This window comes from Protopterus annectens, chromosome 11.part0 (assembly GCF_019279795.1).
Source record: "Protopterus annectens isolate FY-2018-M chromosome 11.part0, PAN1.0, whole genome shotgun sequence".
Classification (NCBI taxonomy): Eukaryota; Metazoa; Chordata; order Ceratodontiformes; family Protopteridae; genus Protopterus; species Protopterus annectens.
The window spans coordinates 148,927,473-148,941,929 of NC_056745.1; the positions used below are offsets into that span (position 1 = coordinate 148,927,473).

The 14,457-nt window shown below is 40.4% G+C and overlaps 1 protein-coding gene across 1 annotated transcript in view; it reads left to right on the forward strand.

Moving 5' to 3' along the window:
• LOC122814917 overlaps window positions 1-14,457 on the forward strand; it is a 278,216-nt gene that overhangs the window by 142,093 nt on the left and 121,666 nt on the right. The window contains exon 4 of the mRNA XM_044087181.1: window positions 2,669-2,755. Coding sequence (XP_043943116.1) covers window positions 2,669-2,755 — 87 coding nt within the window. The remainder of the gene's footprint in view (window positions 1-2,668; window positions 2,756-14,457) is intronic.

Below are 14,457 nucleotides of genomic sequence, written 5' to 3' on the forward strand. Positions count from 1 at the left end.
GTTTGGCTATATAAGTGCATCTCTCACAGGTCGTAGTGTTGGGTGGTAGGAGGAGAGGGTTGTCTGTGTACATGAGGCAATTGCTGCATTGTCCCAAGATGCCCAGATTCATCAGGTAGACAGGAGAAAACACCGGGAGCTGAACTTTAGACATGCCTGAATAGATGCTTATTTATTGAGTACTAAAAACTGTTTTCCTCTAGACAAGTGAGGAAAGTTGAGTTATGCAGTAATTTGTAACTTATTTAGTGCTTACCATGAGTTCTGAACAAGTGTTGAGATCAAAGAAACAGATGAGTGCTAAAACTAAAAAGCTGGCTAGTTGCAAGGGAAATTTTGAAAAACAGACTTTATGGCGCCAGGAATAGTTTAACCCCAGTTAAGTGTGTGTGTGTGGGGGGGGGGGGGGTTAGGAGCTCACAAACAGTCCTGGACACAGCAAATCTGTATCTGACCTGCCACAGGAAAGGGGGGAAGCAAGCTTAGAATTTTGTTTCCCAGTAAAGTGGAAATGGAGAAAGTTGGAACAGAAGTTAATTCAACGTTAAGAATCTGAGTGGGTTGGCCTTCACAAATGTTCTCTATTAGATTGAGTGAACTAATGACACTAGACTGGGAGGAGTGTCACAGATCAAATATACAGTATGGGCGGGCAACTGCAAAGCCACCCAGTATAAGAACACACAACACTACGGAGGGTGGGTGGAAAAAAAATTAGCTGTAGCCACTAAATGAAAGTTTTAAACAGATCAAGGAGCAGACTCGAGAATGCTTTTAACAGACAAAAATGCACAGAAAAGTTTGGATAGATCACTCACAAACAGAAAATACAACTCTCAGTATGAAAAAGCAGTCAAGTAATGCTAAAACAGTTTAAAACAGTACATAAATGCAGTGAAACAATAAAAAACGCTTTATAACAGTGCAAAAATATAGTAGATCAACTGTATAGCACAATTATAAGTGTTTCAGAAGTGCAATTCAGTGAAATAAGTGTAAGAAATAACTTAGCCTGCTCTTGGAATCTTAAGGAATTTCCACTTATGCAATGCAATCCAGTGCATGACAATACAAGCAGAACCTTTATAAGACACAGGGTTTATATAGCAGTAAGAATGGAAGAGATGGAAGATCAGATTACTACTCAGCCCCTGCTATTACCCAATCACTCGTACTACAGAAGGTCAGGAGGCCTTGTTAGTCTCAATAATAATGAAGACAATCAGCAGAAAATGGCTGCCAGAAACACAAACAAAACTTCCAGCCTACACAACAGGCCTCTATCAAGATTATGCCACCTGAACAGAACACAGAAACCTCACTTTAAAAGCATAGAAAGAGCACCCACAAAGAGAAAATCCAAATCTCAGTATGAAAAAGCAGTTTACAATTTAGTAATTTAAATAAAAAATGCAATTATAGTAATGCACACTATTACAGTTCTTAGCTGTAGCCACTAAATGAAAGTTTTAAACCGATCAAGGAGCAGAATTGAGAATGCTTTTAACAGACAAAAATGCAGAGAAAAGTTCGGATAGAGCACTCACAAACAGAAATCACACTCTTACTGACTTGGTCTAGAGGTGTGCCTTTGTGTTTATCCATTTTACGCAGCATACAATAAATCTAGAGTAGACTGTTCTCAAGCAGAATGTTACAGATGAAGGCTAGGGGGGTAGTAGCCTGGCAAAGTCTTGGATGCTGTGCTGCCTGAAGCCTGAGGGCATTGATCCTACAGTTGGGTCTAAGTACATAGGTTTCATTTGTCTGTAGTGGCAAACTGTGGTGGCAAAAAACAAAAGCAACTCTGTTTTAAAATCTTTAAACATTAAAAATCATGCCTTTATTTGATTTCTGATGCAGCCATTTTGAAAGGTGGAATGTGCCTGTACTCATACAGTTTTGGTGACTCTGCTTAAAGAAAGCTGCCAAAGCCACACAAATGTTTCTTACCTAATTCTTAAACCCTGCTGCAAATGACAGTTAAGGCATCTTTTTTTTACACTGTAAAGGATGTTAACCGGTGTATAACACATGGCTATTCTCCATAAGAAAACAGGTCAGTATACCTGTAAACAGTTATGCTGACATGCACCTTATTTCTTAGTGTAGTACAGACCAAAGTTTGGGAATGAGCTGGAGTTATAAGGTGACAGTCTTGTAGAATGTAGCTTTTTTAGGGTAGCAAGGCAACTAATTTATTGACAATAACAAGGTGGCAACACAGGAGAATACTAACTCATTAGCAGTATTGTGAGATTAGAAAAGTGTGATAGTGACCAGCTTACATTTCGTAATGCCTCACCTTCTGGCACTGTGCCTGAATTAATTGCTTGACAGAGCTGAATATCTGCTGTGTTTTACTAAATGAGGATAGATGGTACGGAGGAAGGTTTAGTTTATGCTCTCCTTCTTCCTGCACTACCTCACCCCTGGTAGCAGGAGTCTTTCAATCTTAGAAAAAGTTGGAAAACATAAGTCTTCTTAGGCAAAGCTTCTTAAAAATGTGTGACAAAATAATACAGGTTCTTTTCACACAAGTAGCACATTTTAAAATAATTTCCTCCCTTTCTTTCCTCTTTTTTTTAGCAAAATGTGTATTCCATTTGATTGCCAGATCTGAAAGAAAGTTTCCATTCATCATGGCTTTCTTTGTCCATTGTTACAGATTTGACCAACAGAGAATACCATGCTTGTTTAGAACCTGACTATATCACTGACTGCCTTGCCACACATTCACAAGATCACAGTTTTGGTAAGTTGGTTTTATAGCATGGGGTTTTTGTTATATCTGACTGACCATATATACCTGTTTTACTGCTGTAGGAGTGTGTTATGCACATTATTAGCAACAGAAACTGTAAACCAAGCACCATTAGGTTGTCACTTCTAATTCCACTGCTACAAAGTTCATTACTGAGATGACCCAGGTTTGTAGTATATGCTGGAATTCCAGGGGGGGGCATCTTTGAAAGAAGGAAATATTAAAAGCTGTTCTTTCTTCATCAGTAAAAAAGTGTGTATATCATAACAGCTTAGTGCCTTCTGATGGCTGTCATGCACCAGAGCATGGAATTATAAAGAGGAAGATGTGGCAGATACTCTGTAGATGTTTATAGTCACGTATGCATAGCCTGTTGATAATACTACATGTATTTAACTTTCCAGGGAATAGTAAAGAGATAAAATCATATGAGCTGGAGAATCAATTCCTGACTCCTTCAGCCTGACCCTTTGGTTATGCCAATGGCATCTGCTGTCCTCTGTCACCTTTTGTGTGGGAAACCAAGACAAGGTGGAATCCTTCAGTTTGGCTCCAGGGAGAATGTATGGGTGCACATGCATAATATGTATTGAATGATTAGTGTATTGGGAACCAATAAGGCAGAAGAAAAGTCAGTAAATTAAATAATGCAAGAATATTTGTGAGGCTTTTCTTGCCGGTGTTATTATGGTGATATATTAATGCCATATGAGTGTATGAGCCAGCTGTATACCACAGTGGATTAAGTCATGGAATACTAAATGTCATGATGTTATCTAAATCAGTGAACAGATTACAGTTTGCAAGTGACTGCTGGGAAGGGGAAAGCTGAGCATTCTTTAGCTGACATGCTCCTTTCTTATGGAGCTTTGGTCACCCGATGGCCCCCAAATCAAAATAGAGGGCAGCTGAAGGGTTGAGAGATGAGAACTAGATGGGCACAGAACCTCCAGGATGGCTGCAAACTGATCAACAGCATAACTTCTCCTCTCCTAGTGTGAAAACAGAGACTGAGAAAAAGGAGTGCCATTGAATTTTTTTTTTTTTGATAAAACTCACTGGCTAGTAAATACACAACCTAGATGGCAGCAAACAAGAAATTTGGAAAACCTGAAAACAAATCAACCAGAAAAGGTGAAGACAAAACACATCTGGGAAGGTTCTGCAGCTGTTCAGCAAAAAGCAGTTAGTTTAAGCTTAAACTTTGGTTCAAGAGATGGCCTGCAGTAATTTAGAGGAAAAGATAAATCAGCTGTACCCAGAGGTGATTAAAATAAATGCAGAACTGAAGGAATATATCAATTCAAACAAAAGGCTGGAAAATAGAAAAAGATTTAACTAGCCATTCAGATGAACTGATAAAACTGCAAAAAAGAGGTTGATATGAAGAAAAAGCTGGCTGAATATAAAGTTTCTCAAGAACTGTTTAAAAAAATAGAGGTAGAAGATAGCACATACAGAGAAACCCTAAGAAGTTCTGCTGTACCAGAGAGATTGGAAGAAACAGACTCTATTAATTTTATGAAAGCACAAATAAACAACTGTACTGGTGTTCCACTGCGGTGGTGGTGCTGCAGTAGCCTTGTCGCCTCACAGTAAGATGTTCTGTTTGATTCTCAGCTAGAGTGTCTTCTGTGTGGAGACATGCTTGAATGGGCGTACCTTCATTGAAGGTTGTGTGTCAGGGCCGGCAACTTGGCATGTAAACATCTACTGCCAATCATTAGCAGACCGGAGTTCTGCTGTGGCGACCCCTAACTGGAAAAAGCCGAAAGACACAGCAACTGGTGTTTCACAGCAGAATTTTTTAATTGAAAGGGCATCGAGTATATGCTCCAAACCTGGCAATGAGAAAGCAGCCAAGACCTGTATTAGTAAAGATGCAATCATACTAACAGAAAGAGTTGATCCTGACAATATTGTGGCAGAAAGGCAAAGTATTAAAAATTGGAGACAGCAGAGTGTTTGTAGAAAATGATTATTCACTGTACATCAGATAGAAGAGAAACACATTTATCCCAGCAATTAGGGAATGTCAAGAGGCAGATGTGAGAGTCAAGCTGCTGTATCTAGCTATCTTCAAAGTGTTTTTCCTGGAGGATCAAAGTCTTTTTTTTTTTTAAGCAGAACAGGCTAAGGAAGAAATTAAAAAAAAGTTTATCCAACAAAAGTAAGTCAGAAAGCAGAAGGGGACTCTGCTTCTCATTCTTTTGATGGTAAAGTTCATAGAGAGACTTTGCCAGTGAAGCCTTTTCCAATGTTCCAAAGGAAAATGAATGATTCAGAGACAGAAAAAAATGCACAGTTGTTGACTAGAAGACTCAATAGTACCTTGGATTTGATGTTGGGAGATGGAGATAAGAAGAATAGCAACTCTGAAATAAGTGAATAAGTGGAAAACTATAAAATATCTTATCGCATTTGCAAAATATGGATCTGCAAGAAAAAGTGGCTGAAAAACTCTGGACTTTTGTTGACTTTGTTAAATGTATGGGTGGACTGTAAAACATATACTCCACTTTATATCATTACTGTTTAGAAGGATACTAAAAGGTGGAAACTGTAAGTAAAAATTTTTTTCTTAATATTTGTATAAAATGATGCATGCTATAAACTGCATGTTGTATACAGTAAAACCATTTTGTGTAATGTGTAGTCAGGGATATTTTAAATGTGGATGGAGTCTTTTCTGTGGCTGTTATGTATTTTAAAGATATTAAAGGAAACAAGTACACAAAATCAGACACTGGTCAAAAGAAATGGTTACACCAGTATTTTAATTAATTATATTGTGGAAAAACAAAAGATTAAGTGCTTTCGTCTGATTATAACTTAGACTTCACAGAATCTGTAACCGTTTCTTGTGACCAGTGTCTGGTTTTGTGTATTTTGGAATAGTTCTTTGGTTCCTGGTTTATGTAAAGTAAACAAATATATTTTAGTTGTAAGAAATAATAGGTTTTACAGTATAACAAGAGAAAAAAAGCTGGGCAAAAGCAAGTTTATTACTCATATGCTCTGATCTTGGGCTGCTGGGGTGGGGGCAGGGTATAAAAGTGTACTTATGTTATATGTAAAATTAGGATATTTTCTCCCTTTATTTTACAAGGCTGAAGTAATAGATTGCTACCTTTGGCTTAAGTTGTAGACAGGTATTTTTGTAAGCATATGGGCGTTAAAAATAAGACAAAATGATGAAAGTTGTGATAATGCTAAGCTTTTTACAACTGAAAATATATTAGCTTGTTTGTTTTCCATTGGCAAATGTTCAGTGGACTCAAGATGTCTGTAGCTGAAAGCAGTTGTGAATTCTTTCTCTCAGAGTAATTTACAAAGACTCATTGCTGGAGTATATTTCCATGGAGACAAGTTGTCTCCATATGCAAGCAGTTATTCTTAAGGATTCAAAGTATTATTTGCTGATGGAAATGCACAATTTAAAGATACAATGGCAAGCAGTTCAGTGAAAAATGTAAGTTTGAAATTATGGGAAGTGACTGAGGTAACAGCCTCCCTAGCAACCTTAATACTTTAATGCAGTTAATAGAACTGTGTATAATTTAGTTTTAGTTAAAGATAGCCAGTGTACAGTTTCTTAAGTCTGAAAGTTAATGTTTTATGAAAGCCTACAAGCTGTTTTTCGTATCTGGGAGAGGAAGAGAGATAAGAAAAAAGACAGCGGTCAGCATAAGTGGAAGCACAGGCTGTAGCATGCACTTAAGCATGGGTAAATGTAACCTTAGGTTAGATAATGCCTGTATATACAGACATCAATTTGGAGCAATTGTTCCCTTCCAAAGGGTTAAAACTCATGTTTTTTTAAGATGTTCATACATTTATGTGTTTCTTCCAATTTAATAGGGGATGGGGGTGTTTTCTATTTAGTTTTTGAGGGTTTTCATTAAAACAAAAAGTCATCAACAGAATATCAGGGACAGTGGAAAAGAGGAGTAATTATACCAATTGCTAGAGGGGCTCTAATAGTTAGATGAGGGAAAAAGACAAACATGGTAGATTTGTAGTAATAAGGGGCTATTAGCAAGAGAGAAGATTACAATGGCATGGATTTATATTCTACCAAAAACTGCTATTGTGGAGCTTAAGAAAATTTTGGGAGAAATCAGCATTCGGCAGGTAATAATTTCTTAAGAAATTTATGAAAATGGTTTATATGGAAGATGTGAATTCAGTAGCGGGAACTGGGACAAAATTTAATTATTATTCCCAAGGTACAAAAACTGGGCTAGACTAGACAGAAATTATATTTCACACTAACGTGTATTTAATTGAAAGCTTTGACACACATCCAGTAACTGTTTCTGGTTGAGCCTCAATAAAAACTAAGATAAAAATGCAGGGTAATGAAGTAAAAATAAGACTCTGCCATTCCCCCACCTACCTGTTGAAAAGAAAAGAATTTAAGGAATGGATAATGGAAATTATTTGAGAGTTGTTAGGGAAGATAGAAACATCTTCAGAAATTATAGCTAGTGACTAGGATAAAATGAAAATGGAGTTTAAAATAGGGTCATAATAAAGGAGAAAGAGGTATGGTTAAAAAGTAATAGAAATTATTGAGAGGGGCTGAAAAAGGTAAAAAGTATTGTAGAATAAGGGGAAACTCACAGACAAGAGGAAGAGCAAATGCAGATTGCTAAAGAGAAAATAAGGGAGTATCTAGATTATATGCATGAGTGTAGAAAGATTGCAGGTAAGCAGCTATTTTTGATAACTCCAGAGCCAAAAAACTTTTAGTACAGTGACTTGTGCTACAGAATGTTGAAAGGGTTGTCACCAAACGTAGGGAACCTACAGCAAGCAAAATGACCAGAGAGCCTGCAGAGGTTTTAGAGATATTCCAGAAATTTTATGAAAATTTGTATAAATCTGAGAAATGTGGAAATTAAAAAAGTTCAAATGGAAATATTTATGGAAGATTTAATTATGCCAAGATTAGAGGTAGACTGAGCTCAACAGACAGGAGGTGATGAGATAAAAGTGGTGATCCATAATCAATCTTCAGGAAAGTCTTCAGGAACAGATTTATTCCTCTGTAAGTTTGGAAATGAGGAGGGGAGAAGGTGATTTTGTTTCACAGTATTTTGAAAGGAGGAGAAGCACCAGCATCTTGGAAGAAAGCTGTGGCTGCTGTGTTACCTAAAGATGACAAAGACCCTTTAGATCCAGCTTCATCTACACCCATTTCAATTTTAAACCACAGTTATAAAGGGTCTATGTCATTTAATCGAGTGTTCAGATTTGCGAATTCCAGAAGTTCGAATGGGGAAGTTCGAAAACTCAAAATGTCGAAGCCGCGGAAATACGAATTCTTTTCCAGGGAAAGAATTCAGTTAGCTGTTTCTGTAGCTTCGACATTTTCTCTACTGTAGTGCGAAAGTTACGGATCTGGTTAAGGTAAGTGTGCGAGTGTGACGGACATTGGGGTTAGGGTGCGGGTAAGGTAAGTGTGCGATAGTGACAGACTTTAGGATTTGGGTGTGGGTAAGGTAAGTGTGCAATAGTGACAGATTTCAGGGTTAGGGTGCGGGTAAGGTAAGTGTGCGAAAGTGACGGACCTTAGGGTTTGGGTTAAAGTTAGTGCATAGATATTTGTGTATGTAAGGTTTAGTGCAGGTTTATTAGGTTTTTGGTGTGCTTGTGTTGTGTGTGTGTTTTTCGGAACAGCAAATTTTTTCCCTAAGAAAAAATTTGCTGTTCTGAGGTTTCGATGTTGTCATATTTCGAAGTTCCAAGTTCGAACATATGGTGTTTGAAATTTTGGAAGTTTGATTATATGACATAGACCCGTTATAAAGAGTTTAGATTTGTCCCAGCTAAAAAATGGCAAAGGAATTGCCAAATGGATCATTGTGGTTTTGTGGAGGGGAGACGCATTTGACAACATAAATAGAACAATGATGATTTAGAGGGAAGCAGAAGATAAGAAAATAACTCTGTTTTCGTTCTCCTTACAATACAAAGAACTTCTTCAGATCTGAAGAAGTTCTTTGTATTGTAAGGAGAACGAAAAGTGAGTGTACTGTTTTTTGCGTAATTAAACTACAACTACACCAATATCGGGTATCTTGGACTTTTGTGTGCCGGTCTGCCTAGAATCACTGATTTTTGTTGGACTGTGTTAGTTTGTTACTGCTTTTGGATTCTAAAATAACTCTGTTGTTGGTGGGTCTTGATGCAGCAAAAGTGTTTGACAAAATAAGCTGGGATTTTATGGGTAGAGTATTGGAAACATTTGCATTTCCTGGTACAATAATAAGGTTAATTAGAAAGTTATATGAAGGATCAGAGGCAAGAATTAAGTGGAAGGGTTCCCTTCATATAAGCTGTGTTTGAACTGAGGAACCAGGCAGGATATCCTCTTTTCACTTTATTTGCTTTACATTTAGAGCCATTGACAATGAAAATAAGGGACTCACCCATTATATCCTTGTACTTCAATGGTACTCAAGAACATTTGTCTTTATTTGCAGATTATTTTGTACCTAATATATCCAGCAAAGGACAATGCATTTTAGTGGAACATTTTGAGATAGTTTAAAGTCTTTTCAGGATATAAAATTAATGAAGATAAAACAAAGGCTATATTCGTAAATTATCTACCCACACATGAATTGATTCAGCTACACTCATATTTATTGGGACTTCATAAGATGAAGTATTTAGGAGTATGAATTAAAAAGGCTTCTGTTATAGCAGCTAAGGATATGTGGGAAGAGACTAATCAAAAGATAATACAAAAATTGAAAAACTGAAAACTTTTTATGGATATGGATAGTAAGGTACAAGTAATGACAATGGTTTGAATCCCTTTAGTCTTGTATACAGGTCAGTTATACTCCTCAATGTGAGGAGAAGTTGTGGGCAATAATAAAGAATTTAAACAATTTATCTGGGAAGGAAAGAAGCAAGAGTTAAGTCAAATAAGGTGATCCTTCCAATAGAACAGGGTAGTGTAGGTTTACCTGATTGGAAGGGATATTTTTGAGCTTCACAGTTAAGGATTATAGATAATGCAAGCAGAAGGTTATAATTCAAAGTGTAAATGTGTGATGGTGAAGGAAGGGGAGGTTTAAGAAATAGCTAGAGAGTAGGATTTTGGATGCTGATCCTTAAGGTGAATAATAACCATACATAATATTATATTCATAAAATAGTAGAACATATTGTAAGAACTAAGGCAATACAAGAATGGAGAAAGGGGATTTTGCCAATAGGGATGACTGCAAGTAGGAGTACAGAGACTAGACAAGAGGGGGGTATAATTTACTGGAGAAATGTGGCAAAGGAACCTAATAGAGTGGAATGGGGCCAAGAAGACATTAGGACTGCAGGCTAGAGACTGTCTTGCTTAGCAGGGCTTGATCTGGGAGTATAGGCAAAGAGAAAGAGATGGGGGGATTTTAAGTGAATATGGACCAGATGCAGCTGTTAAAATAGGAATAATTATTAGGGCATATAAAATATTGCATGATCACTGTAAGAATCAGTCAGATGACTTTAGAAAGGATTGGGGAGAGAGACTGGAAATGTAATTTATAGGAAAATAATGAAGACATTTGTATGGTTACCAAGTATGCAGCCAAGTCCAGAAGGTTTAGGATCTTTGCTTGGAAGTGTTTGCACAGTTATTTTTATACCCCATGCAAACTTCAAAGAATTTTTCCTCAGGTAGATTGCATATGTTGGAGGTGTGATTGAGAAGCAAGAAGTAACTGGGAATGTGTATTTTGGGGAGTATAATTAGTTGGAAGGTTTAAAAAAACTCCTACAGACTACTCCATCAGAAATTATTTATTTAACATTTGTTTACTGGGAAAGTGCAACTTGTATCAAAGCCCATTTTCAGTGGAGGCCTGGGGAGAAACGCTCCAGACGCATGTCTTTTGTAATGTGGGAGGAAACCAGAGCACCCAGAGGAAACCCACATGAATGCAGAGAGGACATGCAGACTCCACACTGAAGGCACCCCAGCCGAGAATCGATCCAGAGAACCTCTTGCAGTGAAGCGACAATGCAAATATTGGGTGAGCATATGGCTGTTAAGTAAGGAAATGATTCTTTCAAGCAGGGGTACAGGATCTGAATTGCCTTGACATAGTAAGATCTTTTTAAGTTTAATTCTGTTGGCTGCCAAAAAAAGCAGTTAGTATAAAACAAAACTCAACATCTACACCACTGTATTTGAGATATGCATGTTATAAAATAGATAAAAGAACTGGAAGAGGGCTCTTTAGATAAGGGAAGGAGAAAATTATATAGTAGTAAATGGAAATTATGGGAGCAGTACATGTATAATTATGTTCAGGAGGAGGACTGAGGTTTAAGGGAAGGCAGGAATTTAACAATTTTTGTAATCTTATACTGATGAAAGTAGCAAAGAAAATATGTGATGTGTATTTTATTTAAATGAAAAAATGTTAAAATAGTTTTTCTATTCTGTTAATGTATGATGTTAAGTTGTCAATCTCGCCTTCATTCTTGCTAAATGGGTTCGGAGCCGATCCTCGGCTCCGACTCGGCCAATACTAAAGCTCGAGAGCTAATTCCACCGGCTCGAGGCTCCCCTATATCCCACAATGCTAGGCGGTAACTACTCAGATCTCGTTTGCCACTTAGCTGTGAGGTGCTTTCTTCTACCGGCTCTGGCAGGTTACTGAGTTTTTTCTAGTTAAAAACTTTAAATATTTACCCCTATCCTTTTTATTTAGTTTAGTTTATAGTACAGGGTATCCTTTTAGTTTAAATCGGGTCTCCCTCGTTTTTATCCCCTTTTTATTCCTTTTTAAGTTCTAGGCCTTTGGCCCACTCCCCTTTTTCCCTTTGTCATTCAGTGTGATTGGGTTTTTTCTTTTTGGTTAAAGGGTGTGTCTGTGTGTTGTGTCTGTGTCTTTTGATATACAGTCTCCTTTTCTGGGATGTCTAAAGACTCCAAGGTCTCAGGCTTCAAGAAGTGTGACTCGTGCTGTCAGAAAATGTCTCGGACAGACGGTCACAATTCTTGTGTCTATTGCCTGGGACCTTTGCACCTGCAGGACTCCTGTGCTGTTTGCCATGCATTCAGCCCGAGAGTCCTGCAGAAACGCAAAAATAAACTTATTCTCCGATGCTTATTAAAGCCTGAAGGCCCCTCGACCCAGTCTGCATCGGGGAAGCCTTCAAAGACTTCCAGGCCATCAGCTCCAGCTTCAGGGCCGTACGCTGGGAGCATCAAGGCTGCTTCAACATCGGCTCCGGCTGGAGTCGATGTTTCGAAGACTCAAACCGTTACATCGGCTCCGGCCGGAGCAGAGGTTGCTAAGACTCAGTCGGCTCCGATAGTCTTATTGGAGCCACCTTCTAAGAAGAGGTCGAGGTCCCCTTCCATCGGCTCCATCCACTCGGCCCTGGGATCCCCACTTCTGTCAGAGCGGAGCCATAGGTCCCATTCCTCTTGGTCCTCCAGGCTGTCCGACCATGACTTACAAAGGGTGGTGAGTAGACTTCTCAAGTCCGAGGCACTGGCCCAAATGCTGCATAGCCCTACTCAACAGTCAGCGGCTATTCCCATCCCTGCTTCTGTTCCTCATCTGACTCCTTTGAGTTTGGAGCTGGGGCTCATCGGAGCTGTGGCTGTCGGTGCATTGGAGCTGATACCCTCCCTTTCGGCTCCGTCATCTGCTCCAATTTCCTCTTTGGAGGGATCTCGGCGCCGAGCTTCCCTCGTTGGCTCCGAGGGGGCGAGTGGCATCGGACCCTTGTCCGACCCCGTTCTCCCTCTCGGAGCGTCGGCACTGGTGAGTTCGGCTCCGACATCGGCCTCTGAGCCGTCCCTGTCGGTGCCGGGGGGGTCCTTGTCTCCTCGGAGCGGGGACCTTCGGCCTTGGCTGATCGGGGCCGCCTTCGAGGTCATGCAGAGCGTGCTAGACCCCGTGTCTACCCCACGGTTTGGCTCCGTCAGCTCCTCCCTCTTCAGTGCCTGCAGTGGTTTCTACTCACCCCCTCGTACCAGACCGTAGAGAGCCAGCCCCTCAGGTTTCCCCATTGGGAATATCCTCCTCTTCCGAGGCTTCTTTTGATCCGGCAGGGGAACCCCCTCGGAAGAGACAGTGCAAGAGGAAGCACATTGACTCCCCTGAGTCTATCACCTCCGACACCGACTTGGAGGAATCTGAAGGTTCCCCTCGGTCCCCCTCTGAGGATGTCTCTTTTGCTGACATCCTTGAAATCCTTAAACAGAGGGGGAACTGGCCCACCCTTAACCCTTCAGAGGACGAGTCGGTCTACCTTGAGGCATTTGGCTCTCGCCCTTCCACCTCCTGGGTGTCTCCTCCCTTTGACCCCCTCATGGAAGTGGTGGCAAGGAAGGCTTGGACGGTTCCTGATTCGGTGGAACCTACCCCAAGGAGGCCATCAAAATTTATTACTGCCCTGAAAGAGAAACAGTTCTTATCTAAAGGTGTCTCTGTTGATGCCATGGTGGTGGCCGCAGCCACTAAGAAGGAATTAGCCGATCCTTCGGTACCTGTCCATCCTCCTAATAAGGAGTCTAGGACCATGGACAGGTACGGTAAGCGGATGTTTTCCTCAGCAACCTTTGCCATGCGGTCGCTGAACTACTTGTGTCACTTCACCTGTCTCCAGAGGGATTTACTCAAGGATATGGGTGATGCTATGCAGGATCCAACAGCTGAGGGGTACCAAGACAAAATGAACTCCCAGTTGGCAACCCTGAATTCGATTGTCAACTCCTCCATGTGGCTTATATCATATGCAGCTGATGGGGCGAGTAGGGCCGCAGGCACAGGTGTAGCTTTACGACGCTATGCCTGGATGCGGCTTTGCAATTTTGCGGACCCTTTCAAGGCATCCTTCACCAATTCCCCCTTTGATGGCTCAACGTTGTTTGGACCTCAGGTGAAGGATACATTGACTAGGTGCGAGCAGGAAGGTAAGACTCTCTCTGCCGTGGGAGTCCGTTTTTCTACCCCTTCCAGACCTTATCCCAAAGGTGAGAAGGGGGGGGGGGATAATGTGGTTCCGCAAACCCCAAGGAGTCTCATCTGATGCACAAAGTCGATTCCCCTCTAGAGGCAGAGGGGGGAACAACAATAGACGCCGCCCTAGGGGCAGAGGTGGACCGAAAAACCAGGGTAGCAGAGAGACTTTCCCTGATAAACCCTTTCAGCATCCCTGAGGAGCTGCCCGGCTGTCCACCTTCAGAGGCAGTCGGGGGAAGATTATCACTGTACCCAAAAGCCTGGCTTTCCCTCACTCAAGACAAATGGGTACAGTCGATCATATCCGAGGGTTACAAAAACCCCTTTATTCATATCCCATCCCAACCCAAGGGATCCCTTCCAGACGTTCCACCCAGTTTAAGGGAACAAGCAGCATTAGAAATATCAAAGCTGCTGTCAAAAAGAGCTATCCAGCCAGTCCTAGCAGACCAGCAAGGATCCGGAATCTATTCCAAATTCTTTTTGGTACCAAAAAAAACAGGGGACTGGAGACCAATACTGGATCTCAGCAAGCTAAAGAAGTATGTGAAGAAAACAAAATTCCGGATGGTCACGCTACAGTCCATTCTACCCTTCTTGGGTCAGGACAATTAGATATGCTCGATAGACCTTCAGGATGCATACTACCATATCAAAATGCACAGACGCTCCAGGAGGTTTCTCCGCTATAGGCTG